This window comes from Parus major, chromosome 4A (genome assembly GCF_001522545.3).
Source record: "Parus major isolate Abel chromosome 4A, Parus_major1.1, whole genome shotgun sequence".
Taxonomy (NCBI): Eukaryota; Metazoa; Chordata; class Aves; order Passeriformes; family Paridae; genus Parus; species Parus major.
Window position 1 is genome coordinate 12,536,929 of NC_031772.1, and position 22,158 is coordinate 12,559,086.

Below are 22,158 nucleotides of genomic sequence, written 5' to 3' on the forward strand. Positions count from 1 at the left end.
ATGTGTACAAAGAAATGGTCAAAAATGTAAAAGAAGGGGTTTTCTGGAAATTTACTCTAGTGTTCTTATTCTTGTAGTTTGTTAATAAACTGTCTTTATTCCTTTTAAGTTTTAAGCCTGTTTTGCTCTTGTTTTAATCCATATCTCACAACAAGAAATAAGTGATTTCTTTAGTTACTGGTTTAAAACCACGACAGGTTGCAATACACAGAGCTGTTGAAAGCTTACATTTTTATTTGTTTTCCTTTTGGATCAGTGCCCTGCATTTTCAGGTCTCTATAAAAAATTGCTTTGACTTTCTGAGTGCCACTAGAAGCAAAAAGTTTTCAGAAAGCCAGGTAAATAAGGTCAGTATTTGCCATATTAAATTAATCCACAGAGGTCTGCGTTTTCTCATACCTCATGGAGACCAAAGGGTTGATGAACACTGAGCCTGAGAACAGTCACATCAAAGCAGACCTGAGGGTCATCTGGTCCCATGCCCTGTACCACCATTGCCAGAAGGACCTGCCTCATGGAAAAGTTCCATTTTACCTTATATGCACATTTACATTTTTCAGCAGTAATAGAGTGTTTTGACAAACTGCAATCGACCTCCAGACCTCCAGTCTGCAGTGAAATTTGACTTTTTGTTCCAATTTTAAACACCAAAACCCAAATCTGGACATGGCAATTCCCCATAGTACAGAAATTAAAGAGTCAAAACCATTCGCTTCCTAAAACAATATACAGGGCCAAATTTGTAATCCTTCCCTGCCTTTCCCCATTTGGCAGAGGGGAATAATCCCATACAATGGCACACGTCTGATATAACTGTCCTGGGGAAATTAGAGCCTTATATCTAGAAAAGAAGTCCTACATTACTAAGGTTTCCTCTACCACCAAGGGAAAAAAACATTGCCTCCTGGTGATTATGACTGTAATTATTATTATAAATTCTGAAACACTTTGAATTACATTTTCTTTAAATGGTCACCATTTTTAGTGCAAGTTGATTTAACCAGTTATTTATTCATGGCTTAAGAAGCCTGTTTGCTTCACATAGTCAGCACATTTTACTCAGTATATTGTATTACTGGCTTGTTGCTATAAACAGTCCATTTAAATTTAGACAGAAGCTTTTGGAAAAGTTCTATTTCTAACAAATACATGAATTAGAACACTAACTGCATTGATCAGGAACCACTGGTTTCTTCTAAACTCTAACATTTACCTCTGTGCCTCAGGTTCTCAAAAATGTTCACAGGTTCTAGCTGAAGTTCCCATTCAAACAAAGCTTTCTATTCAGGCCAATCCTAATATTCAGTCAATTAAAGATCAAGAGGAAGTCTGCCAGATAGCACTGCCAAACTGTGAAATTTCTGCAAATAAATCAGGATCAGACTTCCCCATGGTAGTGTTAATAAAATACATCCAGCTTTGCTAATAAATCTGCAGGACCTTTCTCCATTTTCTGACATATAAAAGCTTTGGTTTTACCGGCATTGTTGCAAAGAAGGTCTTAATCAAAACTAGCCACGGAAGAAGAGAAAAAGTCTTTAAAATATGGCCAGATACACTTTTGTCAAGAAATGACACTTTTTTGACCACTGTGAAATTAAAATTTACTTTTTTACTGAATTACTGCCAAAGTTCTAGCTTTAAGGTGTTGGAGAAAAAACAGACTACACCACTGATACTGTACAGAGCTCTACAACCAGCTCCTCTTGGACTACTTCATATTTGAATTTTTAAAGATGTTGCCAGGAACCAAATACAGTTGTTTGTTCTCCACAGTGCTTACAGCACTTTACTTTATAAAGGTCATATGCTGTTCCCTCTCCTGAAATTTCCATGTTGGAATTTCTTAATTGTTCATAGTTTTCAGGATGACAGTTTTTACTTGGCTCTGTGGAGAGGGAAATATTTCTAAAAGAAGCATCACAGTCAAGTATGTATAAAGCTCGGCAGAGAAACACCTGCTCCCTATTATACTCCTTTCCTCTATTCAGAGCAGGAGTTGAAGTCACATGTATGTTAAGAGGCATTTCCTATTTTACAACTTTTTTTTTCTGAATGATGGCTGCCCGCTGGTGTGGAAAATTAGAATCTAAATCAAACATGAATTACATAAAGCCATAAGCTAGAATGATGGGGCAGTGATTGACCCTATATGCTGGGCACTGGTGAGGCCCCACCTTGAATCCCGAGTTCAATTTTGGGTCCCTCACAAGAAGGACATTGAGGGGCTGCAGCGTGTCCAGAGAAGGACAACAGAGCTGGGGAAGGGTCTGGAGCACAAGTCTGATGAGAAGCAGCTGAGGGAGCTGGGCATGTTTATCCTGGAGAAAAAGAGGCTCAAGGGGGACCTTATCACTCTGTACAATTGCCTGAAAGGAGGTTGTACCAGGCGGAGTTGGTCTCTTCTCCCAGGTAAGAAGCAACGGACAAGAGGAAATGGCCTCAAGTTGCTTCAGGAGAGGTTTAGATTGAATATTATGAAAAATTTCATTACCAAAAGGGTGGCCAACCTCTGGAACACACTGCCCAGGGACATAGTAAAGTCATTATCCTGGCAGGGTTTTAAAAGACATGTAGATGTGGCATTTAGGACATAGTTTAGTGATGAACATGGCAGTGCTGGGTTAATAGTTGAATCTTGAAGGTCTTTTCCAACCTAAACAATCCTATGATTCTCTGATGTATTGGTATCTTAGAGATGCAATCATTATTTTTGTTAACCATCACATTTCAAGAAAACATTAGCCTATCAATTAGTATGCAAAAAGTCCACTGTTCAGCTCAAATAACTTGGCTGGCTGTATCTCCATTGTCTTAGAACAACAGTGAAACATGCAACCCTGTTTGGTCCCTTTAGCCTTTAAAGCATCTGTTTATACAAACCCTTGCCTGAGCTGCTAGAATCACTGATAAACCAATTTACCTTTTTTTTAGAAGTTGCAACTTTTGATAAGATGACAAGATACACAATGCACTCATGTTGGTGTATGAGTGCCTGGGAGAACAGGGTTGGTCTTGTGTGGTTTTTAAACACTTGATTTTGAACAATCAAAAATAAAAATCTGGTTTTCAACATAGATAAAAGCTATATGAATAAATAAATATCAAGCAAGTAATTAATAGATATCACACTGTCAGGTTCCAATGAGGCTGTAATTACAGATGAGATTGTGCATGGAATGTTCAGAGATTAAGGAAGAAGACTGGCAGAAGAGAGCAAATATGTGAAACTCAGCTCATTGTCTTTGTATTGCTTCCCCGAGTGAAACTCTCTTGGCCTACTTCCATGGGAGTGCCACAGGAGAGGGTGACTGAGATGAAGACGCATGGCAGGCAAACCTAAACACCAGACTTGATCTCACCCTTTCCTTTTAAACCCTATATAAATCCATTCACATAGGCAAAGGCTTATGTTTCTGAACAATGATTCAGAAGGCAACAAGCTGCTTCACAAATTAATTTTGGACTCCTCTTGCTCTATTTCTGTCTTTTTGTTGCTTAAAACTAGCTGTGTTTTGTTGTTCTGTTAAACTGTTTTAATGCAGGCCATTTACTCCCCAGACGGCCCAGAAGGCCATTTCCCTTTCCCAGAAGGGAAAGGGAAAAAGCAGATGTGCTTGATCTCTTTAATGCACTATCTTGCAGCACTTTCAAAATCCATGTGAAGATTGTCTTGTCCTGCTTTGAATTTTATCTGGCTTCTTACTTCTCAAGATACTCCCAACATAATTACAGGCAGACATTGTTAGTCCCTGAAAAAATTAATACAGTAGAATTGTGAGGAAGGCAGGGAAGTACAAGAGGCATAAGGAACAGATCTTATACATTAGCAGATATCTACCATTTGAATTCATAGACTTAATATATTTAAACAACCCATAAACATTTGGAAAGTTAGGTGTTACTGGACTGATGAGTTATAATACACTTTTTGATAGAAAATGCAAAAGAATTGTGCTCTTGGTGCTGGAGGTTGAGAGTTTCTGAATGTCAGTAGCATTTCACAGCTTGGAAATGCACTTAAAATCTATAATAATTTTAGATGAAGGGAGAAAGAATGAGACAAAGAAACCAATATGATGTGAGGGGAAACTATAGTTCCACAGGCAGGTGATCTATAGGTCTCACATCCTACCACCAGTACTTCTCACAAGGAAGAACCATTATCCCTGATGCAGCACTTAAAATGCAAACTGGGCACTTCTGACAGAAATAAAGTAAACCAGATGATGGGATGGTGTCATGGTTTACCTCAGCAAATAACCGAACACCACACAGCTGCTCACTAATCTCCTTCCAGTGGAATGGGAGAGTGAATGGGAGGGGGAAGAGGTAAAATTTGCGTGTTAAGAAAAAGACAGTTTAATAGCACAGAAATGGAAGTAATAATAATAATAATAGAATTAGAATATGCAAAACAAGTGATTGCACAATGCAATTGCTCACCACCTGACAACTGATGCCCAGCCAGCCCTTGAGCAGCAGCTCATGGCCAGCTTTCCCCATAATTTATAGGCTGAGCATGACACCATACAGTCTGGAATATCCCTTTGGCCGGTTGGGGTCAGTTAGTGTAAACACTAACTCAAGCTTAGCAACAACTAAAACATGAGTATGTTATCAACTATTCTCATTCTAAATCCAAAGCTCAGAACTGTACCAGCTACTGGGAAGAAAATTAACTCCATCCCAGCTGAAACCAGGAGAGATGGACACAAACACATCTTAGCTTCTTTCAGGTACCACAGCCGTAAAAATCTCCTTGTCTAAGACAGGGAAAGCAGCACATAGTCTGTCTGAAGTGTATTGGTGTGGCAGCAGTCCCCTGGAAAGGAGGCTCTTGTTACAGTCCGCAGCTTGTCATCATCATAAAGAAATTACATCTTCTGTCTTCCTTTCACAAGGGTGAAAGATAAGAACAAACATTACCAGGCTCAGTTTTGAGGGAGGGATATCAATAGCATCGGGGTTTGTTCATAGCTGCCCAGAAAGCCAGCACAAGGGCTTTCTAACTACTCACACCCTCCACAACAGGAAACTGAAAACCATTTTTGACAAGCACACAGCCAGACAGATCACAGGCAGAGGCCTAAGAAAGGGGCTGTATCCAAGCCAAAGCTACTTTCATCTCTTTTGCCACTTAAGAACACTTCAACTTCAGACTGTCCTTTTGCCAACACTGCAGGGAACTTCTACAACAGCTTCCCCTGTTATATTTCTGTGCCACTTCAAGGCCACTTCAGTAGAGACCTCACCTTTAAAGTCGGCACCAGTAAGGACAAAAGGTCCAAAATCAGAAGAATTTTATACAGTCTTGTTTTAGCATGATTGCAAAATAACTATCTTTCTATTAGAGCAGAGCTGTACAAGTATTTGTTCAAGTGATTTGTGTCCAAAGAAGGGCAACAAGGCTGTTAGAAACAGCCTTTCCATGAGAGTCTAGACAAGGCAGGGAATGTTTTGTTCACTGCAGCTGTTCTGAAAACAGGGCCTTCTTGAGTCCCCAGCAAGGTCTTAGGTCATTAGGAACTGGCTCATCAGCATCTGTGAGGAACAAGAGTGCATTGGCGTAAAAAATCTGTTTTCCTATGAGGGTAACACCAGTGACAGTGGGGTTGCAATGAGATGATCTTTAGAATCCCTTCCAAAACAAAGCATTCTCTGATTCTATCACTGAAGGACCAGAAGACCAGTACATTCGCCAAAATGTTTGATCCTCCTAACCTAGGTCAGTAGTGCCATGAAGTCAGGCACCTTTCAGCAGGCAGGGTTTGTTGAACTGCTGTGGGCCCAAATGTATCTCAGCAAGGAATGCAGCTGGACCATCTGCAGAAGCTGCAAATATGTGCATTGTCAGGAACAGCAGCGCCATGACTCCTGCTGCTCCTCCTTGGTCTGACTGCTGGCCATGGTAGTAACTCTCAGCCTCAGACAGGATTGCTTCTTCCAAGGCAATTGCCTCTCCCACCACAAGTATCCATCCTGTTTCACGCATATCCCTCCTTCTCCCATCACACCCGTGTTTTTCTGCAAGTACTCACACCACACTTCTGTCTTCCCTACAGAAACTCCCATGGATGAGCATGGCAGAAGCAGAGTTTGCAATCCGTACTGTAAGGTCTGACTATTTTGGTGCCTATAAGCTACACCTACTCTTGAAGTGTTTTGTCAGCAAGTTTTCCACTTAGTCCATTTAATTTTGACTAATCACTTTTGATTGGAAGAAAGACTGTTTAAGACACAAGCCATAATGGCAGAGCTCACCACTGACTTAATGCTCACATCTTAGGTACAGCAGAAATTTTTTTTTTTTCATTTTTAGTCTTCCCTTGAAAAAGCCAACATATAATCTCTGCCTTGACAACATGTACTTCTACATAAAGGCACCAGTATACTTCATTCCAGTCTAATTCATCCCTGCAAAGCAGAGCACTGAAAACTCCAGAGATGCTGCAAATATTTTTGGAAAAGCCAGAAAGAAAACAGGCAGAACTAGTGATGGAAAGCAGAGGACAGCTAACTCTTCAACTTATCTTCATTTTGGAACACCTCTCCTATGAAAGAAAAGCTTTGGGTGTGTTCAGTCTGGAGAAGGTTCCAGGGAGACCCTACAGCACCTTCTAATACCTAAAGATGTCTGGAAGAAAGATGGGGACAGACATTTTAGCAAGGGCTGTTGCACTAGGACCAAGAGGTAATAGGTTTAAATTAAAAGAGGGTGTACTTAGATTAAATATTAGGAAAACATTTTTTACAATGACAATGGTGAGCCACTGGTACAGGTTGGCCAGAGTGGTGGTAGGCCCCATTCCTGTAACATTCAAGGCCAGGTTGGACAGAGCTCTGAGTGACCTGATCTAGTTGAAGGTGTCTTTGCTCCATAAAGGAGGGTTGGATTAGATGACCTTTAAACATCTCTTCCAGTCTAAACCATTCTGTGAATTCTGATCTTTGCTACTGCTGTTTATTGAGGTGCTGAGATAGACTGACCACTTGTAAATAAGTTAATGGCGCCAAACTCAGAAGAGATGGGTATTTTCTGTCAGATATTAACAGATCCTGCCAGTGTGAGCATGATCTGACTTCCACCAGGAGTCAGAAGAGCAGAGGTGAGAGGGGAGCTTGAGAGAAAAACAGGAATACTAACTTTGGCAACTCCATACTACACTAAATGCTACTGGAAACCTCTTCCAGGAATATTCTATGTTGTCATGACTTGCTTTCAATCTCTCCACTAGGAATTGGAAAGGGTGTTTACTATACTTGAGGTAAAGCTAATGCACCTTATGACCACATCCTCATGGCACCACTAGCCAAACTCCTCCAGAATTTCAGTTCCAACCTCCTCTCTGAACACACAGAAGCCACAGGACTGTCCTGGGGATGCTGTTAGGCTGGGCTACTTCACTTGGCTAGGCAATCAGTCACAGGTCCTGGGGTTTGCTGTTATTTGGGCTGGCGCATGTCAGCTCTGCAGAGAAGCCGTAAAGTCAGTGTTGAGAGATCTCACCACCTTCCCAGCATTCCACAATTGAGACACTGTTCAGAAAGTTCCAGAGCATCTCCAACTTGAGGAGGGAGGACCTTGACATGTAGAAACTGAAGAACTGTTTCTAGAGGTACTGAGATTGAAGAACAAACTCAGCTGGTAAAGGTGTAGTAGTAGAGGGAGACTGCCCAGCCTGGTCTTTGCTCTCTGAGGCACCTCTGGGAGTGCCAACACAGACCTATGACCCAGACAACTTCAGGGAAAAGCTGCAAGTAGGGAATGACACAACACACAGCCCTTGTCCTCAGACAGCATGGGCCCAGGCTAATGACACAGGCTATTGTTCTCCCATTTTGTTTAAAAAAGCAATGACTTACTTGGATGTTGGCTTTGGAGTATGTGCTTGGCAATGCCAGCAGATAAACAGAAAGGATTTCCATGGAATACCATTTATGAAAGAAATACATTTAAGTTATTTTTGAAGTATTATTAAATCCAGTAGTGAATATTTTGAATGTGGTATAATCCATTTTCCTAGAAACCAGCCAAGAAAAACTGACAGCAGGACAAGGGAAGTGCTACCATGCTGCCATCCCTGTCTCACTGTTCCCTCAGGAACACGAGACTCACATGCCTCCCTCCTCCATCAGTGTGCCTTAAAAACACAGTTCCCATCAGCCCTTTCCTTACCAGGCAAGCCTGGATCCTTCCTTCTGATCCTGACCCTGCTCTCCTTTGAGCCAGGGACCCTCCATCAGCCCATGGAAGCCCCAAAGCCTGGTGCTGACAAATGCACTGGGAGGGCAAATGCAAGCCACTAAAAAGGCTTGGCAGAGGTATTTCAGCAGTCTGCAGGTGGGACTGAGGGCAAAAGAACTGACATAGTGAGATCTGGATGGCTGTCACCATTGACACTGGCTGGCAGATGCAAGCAGGAGACAAGCAGGTGGATTGGGTAGGTTATAGAAGAACCAGCCCTGACCACAGATCATCTCCCAGTCTCCAGTACTTCTACCCTAAAAGCACAGCCCAAATCCATACCCAGGCACCAGGACTCCAGTCTTCTGCTCCCCCTTATCTTCTCTACCTGCCATTCACTCACTCCACAAACCCTCCTATGCCATGTTTGTATGTGTCTTGGTTTGAAAAGACAGATGTCTATTAAGGGAGGTAGAAACCTCCTTTGAAATGGAAAAAATGTAACCCGCCACCACCTCCCTCCCCCAAATTACTATAATCTTGAAATCAAAGTGCTATCAGGCAAAGATATGGGAATAGGAATAACAGTTCTTTACTAAGGAAATTAAAGTAAAAAGAAAAATGCAGTATTACAAAAAACCAACACACTGATAGAGTCAGAATACAACCTGACACCCTGGTGGGCAGAGTGTTAGTAGCAGTCTGATTAAATGGTGGCTGCACTCCTCCTGAAGGTGTGGTTCTGTTGAAGCAATTATCCCATAGAAGGGTGTAGTTCTCTTCTGAAGGTACAGTGATAGTATAGATGGGTCTGGTCTTTCCTCTTAGAATCCAGTGAAGAAAGACTATGGTGTTCTGAGTCGCTGATGATATCCAGGTGGGAATGCTTGGTTCCTCCCCCTGGGTGGTGCATCTCACAGTGGGATGATTTACATGATCAGTCATGCAGTGAGACTCAATGGCCCATTAACAGAAGATATCCTGTTAATATATATATGAAGGGATGAATATGAAGGGAGGATGGGTAGTGGAAAAGAACGCTGCCCCAACTGGTTTTAACAGCTGGTATCCCCCAGTTACGAGGGATGGGTCATAAAAGAGATAAAGATCACTGGCCCACCTGGTTTTAACAGATGGTAATAAAATACATACTTCTGGTTCCATCTTGCATTGTAACCCAAGACAGTATGCAAGTCCAGGGATAGCTTAAGCTGCAGTGATCACCTAAAGGAATAGGGTCTCCTCACCCTGCAACACACAGGAAAGAAAGCTAGTTACTCTGCAGAAGTAATTGGAAAATCCTGAACCACTTGGTAAATATCTCCTTTTCCTAAATCGCTCATTCTGAATCTCCTCACAAGTAGGACTGAGCTAAAGCCACCAGAGAAGCCCTGTGCCCCCATCCCAGTTCATGCAGCCAGCTGTGGACACTGGGAAGGCTGCTCCCTCCCTCCTGGCTGCCAGGTAGCACTCCCTGGGGCAGCATAGGCCAGGGCTCCATATCCTAATGTATCCAAATGCAACTCTGCTGTGGATTTCACCCGTCCCATTAAGATTCAATTTGGTCTATTTTCGACTGCAGTATCTGCAGAAATAAAACTCACAGCTGAGATCTGAAGGCCAGACAATGGACCAAGAGTAAGATGAAATATGTTAAACTCCATTTAAGTTATATCTCATAGAGCACGTGGGAACTGCAGGCTGTGTGCCTGCTCAGCACCACAGGGTTGAGGTTTGCTCCTAGAAAGCACGAGGGTCTCTTGAGCCTGCCTACCCTTACTGCAAAACATGAATGTCTGCAACAGGAAGAGCTTCCAGCTCTTCCCCACCTTTCCTCTTGGGATAGGGAAGGGGTGCAGCTCAGTCAGAGGATCCCACTGCTCACTCTAACTTGCTTTTGCTGTGCTTGGTACATCCCATTACAATTTCTGCTGCAGCGAGATTCTCACCAGTCCATTAGCATTCCCACTTATCCCCCTCCTCCCTCACCCTCTGTGCATCCTCCTGCCCCAGGCCCAGAAGCATTGCATCCATGTCAAAGGACAAGCAGGGATTCAGGGCAGGTGGGACTCTGGGCTGCTGGAACTCAGTCCCCTACAGATACCGCAGCATTTGTCAACATCACATCTGAAGGGTGATACTGGGGATTGTTCAACAAAACAAGATCTGAGGCCTCTCAACATAAGACATCAAGGGGATAGTCTCATAAGACAGGGACTCACTAATTCTCATTCCAATTTTCAGGAATGAGGAGAGTTAAACATGAGAAAGCTACACCACAGGTTTCCTTTTACATCTTCCAAAAAAAGCAGTCCCATCAGATTGGGATATGACTGTTGTGGGACTTAGCATTCTCCTAAGGACTGTCCTGCCCTCCTCCATCCCTTCTTTCTGCTGTGGGACTTGGAAGGAATTAAACATCCTGCACAGAGAGACAAAGGCAAACAAAATGCAAACAAAATGAAAAAAAGAGAAAAGCATACAAAATCCATCTCTGCATTAATTTCCATTTTATTTATAGGCAATGACATGACAGTTTTCTTTCTAAGCCTTTTAATTAATCACAGGGAACTGTTACTTTGCGCATATATGCCCACCTTCCCTCTTCCTGATATATGTTCCAGCTCATATTGAAGGACTGTCTACAAGGCAATTAATTATTTGTCATTATCTATGCCAGCACTTGACTCTCCAGATCTTTCAGGAACATCAAGTCCTTGGGCAGCAATGGTCTTTGGGCAGAAAAGAAGAGCCTTTGCTAGAGACAGGGAAAGGCACACGGCTTGGAGGGATTGAGAAAGGAAGAACAGGAGCTCAGCACTGTGCTGAACATGGCTTGCTCTCTTGCCCATAGGGTGGCTGTCTGGGGAGGAAGGGTGTTATTTTACATGATACAAGACACAAATCTGCCTAATAACAGGATTTTTGTTTCAACTAATTTGTGGGTAACTGTATAGAGAGCTACATGTGCAACAGAATTTTTGTCAAACACTGCAAAAACAAGTATTCATCAGTTCAGAGATGCCAGACTTACTGTTTCTAGTAGAAACCTGATTCTTCACTGTATTGGTTTTGCACAGCCTGATTTTTGGTAGCAGGGGGACCACAAAGATGGCTCCTGTGAAAGCTCCTGGAAGCTTCCACCATGTCCAGCAGAGCCAATTTCTGATGGCTCTGAAGATGGACATGCTGCTAACCGAAACTGGGTCAATGAGAGAGGTTGGTAATGCCTCTGTAATGACATATATAAGAAGGAAATCAAAAAGTCACAGGTTTTGCTTCTAGTCAGAGGAGGAGGTGAGAACATGTGAGGGAATACAACATGGAGACACCAGGGTCAGTGGAGAAGGAGGAGAGGAGGTGCTCCAGTTACTGCTGCTGAGTGGGGAATTCAGCAGGCTCTGGTGAAGACCATGCTGAAGCAGTTATGCCCATCTGCATATCCCCCATCCATGGGGATCCACGGGGGATGCAGAGATCTACCCGCAGGCCACGGGAGAGCTGCCCAAGCCGGAGCAGGAGGATGTCTGGAAAAGGCTGTGATCCAGTGGAGGGAGAGGGCTCCTTCTTCCAACTGGAGCAGCCTGTCCTTGGAGGACTGTACCCCATGAAAGCAGAGACCCACATTGCAGCAGTTTTGGGAGGACAGCAGTCTGCCTGTGGGGGAGCTCACATTGCAGCAGGCGTGGTAGGCCTAATGGTCTCTGTGGGAGGGATCCCATGGCCTCACAGGGGAAGGACTGCTCTCCTGGAGCAGTGGAAGAAAATCTCAGTGATGAACTGACCACAATACTCATGCCCTGCCTCCCTGCACTGTCAGTGGGAAGGAAGGAGGGGCTGGGGGGAAGCAGTGTTTTAAGGGCTTATTTTACTTCTCATTATCCTCCTCTGACTCTGTTAGTAATAAATTCACTTTGCAACCATAAGTTGAGCATATTTTGTCCTTGAAGTGTTTCTCCCAGTCCTTACCTCACTCATGAAGCGTTAGTTTTGGGGTTTTTTTCCCTTTCCGCTGCCCAGCTGCAGCAGGGGACGGTGAACAAAAGATTATCATGAGTGCCTAGCACTGGGTCAGTGTCAAACCATGACATTCCTCTCAAATTTATCACTTCTATTTATCACTTGACCACATACCATCTGGCTCCCAAACCACTGGTACACATGAATGCACGCTAAGCACTGCTGACTTCCTGAGTGACTAGCAGTACTCCAACTCCATTCCCCAGCCACACGTCCATGACTTACAGCGTCGTGTTCAAGTCCTGCTCCAGTGGGAGGAGCAAATGACTGAGAGTGGGAGGAGCAAAAATTTGTACTGGGAGTTACACAGAGCTTCACAAAGGGGCTCCTGAGATCCAGGGTTCCTAAAAATACTTGCATCTACATAAAGACTTTTTCCTCTGAAAAAAGAAAAAGAAAAAAATAAATCCAAATATTGGAAGCTTTGACCTCACAGAGCTGATGGGATGGAATCCCCTTGGGAACCTCAGTGGAACTGCATGAGGGACCAATTTAGAAATATTTCTGTAGCAACTGTGCTACAAAGCAACTTAGGAGCTGCTCATGCCTGGGTGAGTTGCCAGTTCCTCCAGAGCTCTGGAAGCACAGCATGGGAGCAGCACAGCATGGAGCCACAAATGCCACTTGGAGCAAGACAGTGCCTGAGCCTCCTCCTTGGCACTCTGGACACAGCCCAGGAGAAGCTCAGAGCAGCATTGCTGGAAGGAGGGATGTGCCAGAGCCTGGATGGGAATCCAGCCTGAACCCTCACCAATGCAGGAGCAGGTGAATGTGAAGATGATGCCATCAGAGACCTCTCCAAATCAGTTTAGCCATGGGGCTGTGCCTGCGGCTCCAACACAGCCTGAACAAATGCTATGTCTCTGTGTCTCACTGTGCAAGACATCTTCTAGGAAAAGACAGGTCAAGACTGTTCTCCTCTTAATACTCCTATTACAGCTAAAGTTCACACTTCACCTTAATCCAAATTGACTTTCTCACAGGTTTCATCCCACTGTCACTCCTGCTTCTCCCACCTCCTCCAGCCAGCAGCCCCACTCCAGCACCCACCTGCAGAGCCACAGGAGCATAGGGCTGCAGCAGAGGGACATCCCCAGCTTCAAAGACTTCTCTGCACCCCATGCCCTCACTGTGCTGAGCTCCAGCCCCAGCCAGGCTTCTATGGAGCAGCCTTAACACTGCAGGTACCATTCCCATTGCTGGCAGCACAGCGGGGAACACTAGCAGTCAGCTTGATATGGCAAATTCATCACCAACCGGTTGGTGCATCAGTAGCAAAGCTAAAAGCAACCAGTGGCATGGACTGTCCCCCTCAAGAGCTGAGACATTTGTCAGCAGCTCTCCCCTCTGATGTCACAGGTGCCCATCCCTGCTGAAGGGCAAGGGGGTACTGGGTGCCACCCTTCCACATCAGAGGACCCAGCAGGTGGGGAAGACCCAGGAGTGCCAACAACCTTCTTACTGTTTAACCAACAAACAGCCTGTTGGCCTCAGCAGAGCCCCCCTGGAAAGCCCAGCCAGGTGCCCATCCCTGCTGAAGGGCAAGGGGGTACTGGGTGCCACCCTTCCACATCAGAGGACCCAGCAGGTGGGGAAGACCCAGGAGTGCCAACAACCTTCTTACTGTTTAACCAACAAACAGCCTGTTGGCCTCAGCAGAGCCCCCCTGGAAAGCCCAGCCACCTGTGACAGGGCCCCCGCTCATTTCAGGGGGCCATGGGCTGGGTACATCAGCATCACTGATAGGAGTTTGCTGTAGACAAGTGAATCAGTGGAACGGATGAGCAGCTCCTGAAGCATCTACCCACAATATACAGCAAGAGGAGATGTAATTTCAGGCTTATGGCAGATGTTGGAGGGTTTGTGGTGCTAAAAAAATAATTTAAAAAATCTCAACACCTACATATAATAGATAGCTTTCTAAGACAAGGAAATCTTGCAGTAGCTGGAAGAAAACCAATCACAGTTCCCAACTACATTTGAGGTAAGGAAACAGAACACCGTACAAACCATCTCCTAAAGGTCAGTTTCACAAAACTAGAAAGAACCAGACACAAAAATAACTGAGAGAAAACCCCTAAATATAAGTAAGTGTGACAACGCTTATTGAAGGATGTTTAAAGATGCCTTAGTAGAGCTCTCTTTTCCACCAAGAAAAGCAGCAGTACATTTAAAAAAAAAATTACTTGGTTTATAGTAGGAAATTTTAAGAGCCAAATTTAAAAAAAAAAAAAAGTAAAAAAAAGCAGAAATACACTATAATATTAGAGCAAATTCTATAGAATTCAACACATTTTATTAAGAAAGCTAAAAGATATTTTAAAAACCTAGAAGCAATAGGTCTATCAGGAAAAAAGCACAATCTATCAATACATTAGGCATGATGCTAAAAAAGTACAGTGAAAGTATCATGATATAAAGGATGCAGAAAGTATAACCATTTCTTTTTATCTTTGCAAATAAGGATGACTTAAATCTCAGCTATAGCAAAATTCTCTGAGAATCAAGTTGGGAAGATCCCCAACACCATCTGCTAACCATCCTTCACATCTGTAATGAGAAAACCTGGACTCAGAGCCTATGAAGGAGCTCACCCAAATTGCTAACATTGACTTTGAAAAAAACCAAACCAGAAGTGTATCCCAGGCCAGCCAGGAAGTTCCAGAGGTCTTGGAATAATAAATAAAAAACCCTGCTCAAGCAAACAAAAACTTAGCACAGTGCCAATATTTCTAGAGGGCAAACAACTGACCCAGGAAGTGCAGGCTGGTCACCCTGCCCATGCTCCCAACAGGCCAGAGAGTGGCCCGTGCTCAGTGATGGAAACACAACTCCTGTTAGTCAACACAGTTTTCTGGCTGGAGGGCTTGTCAAACAGATCTAGTATTTCTTCTTAGAGTTTTCATTTGGCTGACAAAGGTAGCAGTGTTGATGTAATACATACAGACTTCTGTGTGACACCCGACTTAGGCTGGGGTGACAGCTCAAGAACAAAATCCCTCCCACTATGCGAACAGCTGTGTATACTGTATATCCAAGAGGATTAAAAGTCAGTTGAGCCCGATGACCTCATTGGAGTTGTACCTGCACTGCCTGCCCCTATAGAGGTTTTGGATCCCCAGAGATGAGGTTCCCAAGAGTGAAAAGGCCAGTGAGGCCGCAGAAATTTTTCTCTGCACACAAAGCTCCAGGCAGTACTTCTGGGAGACATGGGTTTCCAGGAATGCATGGCTGTGAGCCTGAGCTTGCAGTGAGTTCAGAAGAACTAGAGAAGGGTATTGCCAGAGCCTCTGCCTAGGGAGCAGGCTAACTCATTGAAAAATATTGTCTGGTTTTAGAGCTGATTTTCACACTTGTAAAGCTGGCCAGAACCGGAATGTAAAGCTGTAAACTCAGCCATGCCAGCAGCCTTTGGCTGGTCCTGATGCCGCACATGCCACATTATACACGGCTCACTATCATTGTTTCTTACTTGGCTCCTAATCTGTGCTCAGCACTCTGAGCGCCTTCCAGTAATGGCACTGGACACATCAACTTACATTATACCTTCAAAGATGGAAAGATATGTCTGAGATATGAAAAGAGTGTGATGAAAAAAGATATGAAAGAGTGTGATTTCTCTTGAAAGAGCAAGCTCTTCCCAACTCTCCCAGTGCCCAGCACAAAAGCAGGCTGGTCAGGTTTGTCAAAGTTTTCAGCTGCCAAAAAATTTCAACCCTCCCATAAAAACATATAGACATCCTTCCTGTGAGAGGAGCAGGGTTATTCCTCACACCTTTAACCCTCAATCATGTCATTGCCCTGCACTGTGGACATATAGACCAAAGCCTGGAACTTTTTTTGAACCTCTCTGACCAAACAAATATTTCCAAGTGTCCAGGTAGCTGGATGCAGGAAAGCCTAACACCAGAAGTTGTCCAGCATGACTGACTGAACAGTAAGCTGTGGATGTGAACTGTCTACCACAAAAGACCCCTGGGGCTTTCAGTGAATCCCATCTTCCTCTGCTCATAGGCACCACTCACCTCCTCTTTGCTCAGTTCCAGGCAAATGCTGATGTGAGATGCTGCCCAACAGTCATACTCTTGTAGCTATATGCTGTTGTAGCTGTACTGAAGTGACAAGTTCTCCAGAAATGTCCAGGGGAATGGACCAAAAGCCCCATCCTCACAAGAGTGATCACCCACTGCAGCTACTGAAGCAGTGCCAGTTATATATCCCAGCCTGAATCCAGCTTGTCCTGACATTACAGTTTTAGCTCCAGCTGGATGACCTTGTGTGAGCTTGCTCCAGAAACGGAGGACTTGGTCCTTCCAGGATTTGCCAAGATCTGACGCAACCATCACAGGTGCCCTTTTCATTCATTGAACTGGCTTAGGATATATTTGCACATGAGCAGATAAACTTTGTCCAAAGGACTTCAACCTGGCTGCTGGGTTCCAGATGAGCCCCTCTCATTCATGTAGCTGCTCACATGTCAGAAGAAGCATGAACTGAGCTAGATCCCTGACATTTTGTGCTGAGTCCAGGGAGGCTGGCTTCCCAAAACAGAGAGATGCAATATTGTCTGAATACCCTAAGCACATATGATCTTTATAGCAACACAAGATGGCAACACCTCAATGCAAGTTTGACATTTTACCACCACCAGTGGCCTGACCACCTCACCCTCTTGCTGCTGAACCCCTTCGTGATTTATCACAGGCATTCCCAGTTTAGGCTGTGACAGAAGGAGGAACAATGCTAGGTGAACAAAACAGGACGGGTCTTGGGACTTACCACCTTACCACTGCTTCAAAGTCTGTCATGCTGAATCCCCCACTAGTCACACTAAAGTTCTGTGCACAACAAGAGCCATCTTCCCTCCAATCAGGAAGGTTAGCACTGTTTGCACTTGTGTTGACTTTATTAGTACACAGCGACAGCTTGTACAAAGACCAGACAACAGGATACTGACGAGGACTAAGATCTGGAAAATATCTCTGTGATCACTTCAACAAAAAGCTGATCTTTTTCACTTTAACTCAACTTAACTTTCGCTTTAACTCAACTCACAGTGGAGGCAGTCTTAAAACATGAAATGCATTCGAGTGATCAGTGATTTGAAAGGTAATAAAAGCAGTTAATAGCTTCTAATCTGCTTGCAGCCAGATAACATAAACAGCTAGTTATCCTGGGGAGAAGGGCAGGGTGCTTCTTTTTCTTCCCCAGAACCACTGATTACAAGCTTGCAGCACCCACATTTTAAAGCAAAGCTGAAGAGAAGAGCAAATACCTTTTGCAACTATACTGCAGGTTCTCATAAACGCAGTACAGCTTGTCTGAGTACTGTGGCTGCTATGCGCAGTGTTTTAAGTACCAGTTAAAAAGCAACTCACTATTTGAAGTCACTGCATTCAGTGCCTGCCCAAGCCAATGGCCATTTCTGTGCTTTCTATCATTAATAAATCAATCAAATGTTAGAGGCACTGGAGTGAAATTGTCCTGTCAGCCTTATCCATTAGGTACTTTTACTAAACCCTGTTGAGTTACTGCTTATTTACAGAAGACTCAGAGAGACAGTGAGACATCAGCATCTCAAAAAGCTTGCACATCATAAACACTACAGGCATTTCATTAAAGCCATTTTACAAGCTATAAAACTGAAGGTCATTTTATGCCTCTCTCTATAAAAGCAGACTGTAATATAGTCCTCTGAAAAGCATACTCTATGCAGTACTACACAGACTACTTAAAGCAACTTACAGAGCAACTTATATCCAGTATAAGTTCTCTATTAATACTGATATCCAGGACTATTCTTTGCTAAAATAACAAGACTTTGAAGGAAAGACATTTACACACTCAAACAATACAGCCTTCTTAAAAATACTGAATAATATCAGTTTAACAATTTTCCTAGATTAATTAAAAATGGACGTCCATACATAAGGCTACAAAGCAGACTTCCAAATTACCCTAACGGGTAAAACATGTAAATTCTTCACTCCGCTTTCAGCATAGCAGATTTATAAAAAAATACTAAAACACTGGAACACAAAAGGAAGTTTACAGTGCTGAATTGGACTAGTCTTAAAAACCCGAACACTCTTGCTCAGCACCTGACGCGGCACTCGGAGTCGTCCTCACCTGCGCCTCTGCCCCGCTCCTCCCAGCGCGGGTCGGCTGAAGAGACGTGGGTATTACCTGAGCTGGCTCCTCCGTTTGCAGCTGCCTCTGGGGGACAAAAGTTTTGAAAAGTCGGAGGACAGCAGCAGCAAAGAGACGGGACGGGCACAGAGTGAGCCGAGAACCCGGCGGCAGCCCGGTCACCAGAGAGGGCGGGCACTACTTCAGCTCACCGGCAGCTCGGAGCCCTTGGCCGGGGCACATCGGAGCCGGGGCTCCCCAGCGGAGGTGCCCTCACCACCCCGGTGCGGGACTGCGGTTCTGCTCTCGCCGCCCCCCGCGGGCTCCCGCCCCGCCAGCAACGGTGCTATGAGGGGCCGGGGCGGCGAGCCCGGGGCGCGGTGCGGGGTCGCTCCACTCCGCCCGCCCCTCACGCCCGCCCCGCGCGCGCCTCGCGCTCACCGGCGTTGCGGAGCTTCTTGTTCCGCAGTACAGAGAGGATGACCAGCGCGTTGCCCAGTACGTCCACTACGATGGTGAAGATAAGCACGGCCGCCAGGCCGGTGGCGGTTCCCGCCGCCGGGCCCCCCTCCAGCCGGCAGCCTGGGCAGCTCCCGTTGCTCCCCAGCCGGTCCATATGCACCTCTGCCCGCCACTGCCACGGCCCCTCCTCCTCCCGCCCCGAAGGCAGCTCTCAGCCCCCGGCCCCGTCCCGTCCTGGGGTGAGACCACCGCCCCCTCCCCGGCAGTGCCACCGCCCTGCCCGGGGGGGGGGGGGGGGGCCGCGCCGAGGGTGTCCGGTGTGCGGCGGGGCACTGAGTCGCTCTCCGGGCCGATGGCGCCACCGCGCGGCGGCGCCGGGCAGCGCGGGGCGGGCGGGGGTCTCCGCTCGAGCCGCTGGCCCTGCAGCCCCTCCCCGCCTTCCGGGAGGGACCGACACCCCTCCAGCCTCCGCTGCCGCCGGGACATCGCCCGGCTCCCGCCCTCGGGCAGAGGTGCCGGCAAGAAGAGATTACAAGGCGAAGTTTCGCACCTCGAGTCGCTGAAGCCTTTCCCGGTGCCTTTGCTTCCCACTGCTCCGCGGCTCAGCTCCCGGGCAGCCACCACTCAGGCAAGCCCATCCCCACAGGGACTTTTTCAACCAATTACTCCAGAATAAGACCATTCGCTTTCTGTTAATGCTTTTTACCCGTTTTAACGTGTGCACTTGCAGAAGCCCCAGCAGTTATGTAAGCTCAGCAGCCCCCTCGCTCAGAGGCTTCTCAGCTGCAGGAAAACAGCACTCGGCCGGGATATCCAGCTCCCTCAATCGGGATAACCAGCTCCCGTAGCCAGGATATCCAGCTCCCGCAGCCTAGCCCCGTGGCTGGGGCTTCCAGGCACCTTCTGTGCTTTATTCCACACGAGCAGGAGTAAGAGGACTCCAAATCACTGTGGTCAGACTGTGGTTACACACAACCACATGAGCTCTCAGCTTTGTTTAGAAAACAAAATCAGAAAAGAGAAAATAGGGATACTATAGAACCATGGAATGGTTTGAGTTGGAAAGGACCTTAAAGATGATTCGGTTCCAATTCCCCATGCCATGGGCAGGGACAACTTCAGGAACATCAGGTTGCTTAGGGCCCAATCCAACTGGACCCGGAACATTTCAAGTGATGGGGCATCCATAGTTGCTCTGGGCAACCTGTGCCAGGGCCTCATCATCCTCAACAGTCAAAAATTTCTTCCTTATATCTAATTTAAATCCCTCCCCTCTGTCAGTTTAAAGCCATTCCCTCTTGTTCTATTGCTCCATGCCCTTCTCCAGCTCTCTTGTAGCCCCTTTAGGGACCGGTGCTATAAGGTGTCCCTGAAACTTTCTCTTCTCCAGGCTGAACAACCCCACCTCTCTCATAGTGGCCTGTGTTCATAGCAGAGGTGCTCAGCATCAGCCATGGGCCGGACGGAGGGCAGGGGCATGCTTAGGCTGTCCAGCACCACCTCCTCTGGCTTCTGCCCAAAGCCACTCCTCTGTGTGCAGGTCAAAGTGTCCAAGCAAACACTAAGGTTCTGTCACAACCCGTCATGGGGGTTTTACAACTGCCTGGAGTCAATAACAAAGCAAAAAGCAAAGCCTTTGGTGGCTCATTCCCTGGCAGCAGAGTACAAGCAGCAGCAAGGCATAGCAGAGTCTAGCAGCAAACAGGGTCTGCCCTGGCCTGCTGGCCTAGGGTCAGAGCCAGCTCTGCATCTGCATTTAGAACCTTGCTGAGCCAACCCACTTTAAATGTCTTTTTACCTTTTCCCCATGACTGGTGAGCACTCAATTTTGAAAAAAAAAAAAAAAAAGAAAAAAAGAGGGTTTTAAAGAAAATTAACGAAATCCTGCATTCTTGAATTGTTGAAGACAGCATTTTAGTTTGATATATAGCTTATTTTGGCTTCCTTTTGACACTCTGCACTGAATTCTGCATAGTTTTGAAAATATTTTCTCTGTGTAAACCAATTAATTTTGTTCATGGACTCTCAGCTGCTCTGTTCAGGACATACCTGCAGGCAGGAGTAAGGTCAACTCCCATGGATATATCCTTTCAGCACCTTTCACCTTCACTCTGTTCTTCTCTGTCAGTTTTGCAACATTTTTTAAGATGCTCTCAGGTGTGTTTCAGCTGTGGAGAACTATGATATGACTTCAAAGGACCTGAACTTTACATACAAATGTCTTGGCAATAGCACCAAAGCTACCCAAAAAAGATTTTGGCCTCACACTTAAAAAAGCTTTGCTCACACAACAATGTGAGGTAAAGGGGGTATAACATTTCATGAAATGAATGCAACTGGAAAAACATAAAAAGTGGTTTTATCTGACCACTTTTTTTGGTGTGTAATTTATACTTGCAAAAAGCAGTCTTATTCCGCAGCCTGGAGTTACTGCCCTAGATTGGCATGTCTGCAGAGCTCTACCAGGCATGTGTGCATCTGCATAGTTGCAGCAACTAATCTTCTGTAAGAATCATAGAAGAAATTATGATAGATGTAGTGAGCAACTGTTTTCATTACTGGGGTGATTTAGATGAATGATCTTCAGGCTGTTTTCTCCCACCTTCCTGCTAAATCGACTCTTCACTTCTCCAATTAACACAAGGCAAGCACTCTAGGAAGCAGTGGCAAGGGAAAAAAAGTGAAGGTAGAGGTATCGATGAGATATTTTTAATTACACTTTACCAGAACTGCTGACATAAATCATGATGAAATAAGAGTATCTCCAGTGTGTTAGAAGAATTTAGGCTAATTTCATTGTGCAAAGATTATGAATGTGTTCGCAGGAAAAGGCACCTGAATTAGGGTGAGAAGCCAGAACCCTTCAGTACCTGAACTACACCAGGAGAGCAGGTACATGCATGCAAACAGGACGATCAAGTAGAGTGTAATCAGTGCAAAATATTTAAGCACTATAAATGCATACTCCTTGTGCAAAATTGTCACAGTTTTGCCAGCAGGGAGGCTGAGAGGAGTAGTGCCTGGCATTCTTCTGCTGTGCCCATCACAGCAGCCCTGTGCGGAGCATCTCTTAGCAGAGGTGATGCTACTGAGTGTGTCCAATGGCACAAAACCCCTTTTGGCCCCTTTTCCCAACTCTACCTACCAGGGCACACAGTTTAGTAAGAGTTAATCCAAGTATACTTTAATAAATGGAAGCTTACATAATTGAAAAATAATTGAGGCATTAATCTTCCTTCTACCTACATTGAGTCCTCTAAAAAGATTATTTTGTCTTCAGCGACAGCTTTAATGCTATTTAATGAATCACTTATAAATGAAGAATTTTTTTCCCTTCTATACAGGGACAGGCTGATTAC

At 45.2% G+C, this 22,158-nt stretch overlaps 1 protein-coding gene across 4 annotated transcripts in view; it reads right to left on the minus strand.

The window, feature by feature from the left end:
* GPR50 (G protein-coupled receptor 50) overlaps positions 1 to 18,970 on the minus strand; it is a 55,988-nt gene extending 37,018 nt beyond the window's left edge. For 2 of the 4 annotated variants that reach the window (XR_001521322.2, XM_015626097.2), the window contains exons 1-2: positions 18,779 to 18,969; positions 18,338 to 18,424 (exon numbers count right to left, since the gene is read on the minus strand). Coding sequence is in view for 3 of the 4 variants with exons in the window: in XM_015626097.2 (XP_015481583.1) it covers positions 18,338 to 18,424; positions 18,779 to 18,953 (262 nt within the window). In the remaining variant the exon portion in view is untranslated. Of the gene's footprint in view, positions 1 to 18,337; positions 18,425 to 18,549; positions 18,657 to 18,778 lie in introns of those variants that run through there. The other 2 variants (XM_015626099.3, XM_015626098.2) reach the window with 2 other exon arrangements.
* Positions 18,971 to 22,158: the final 3,188 nt, after the last annotated feature.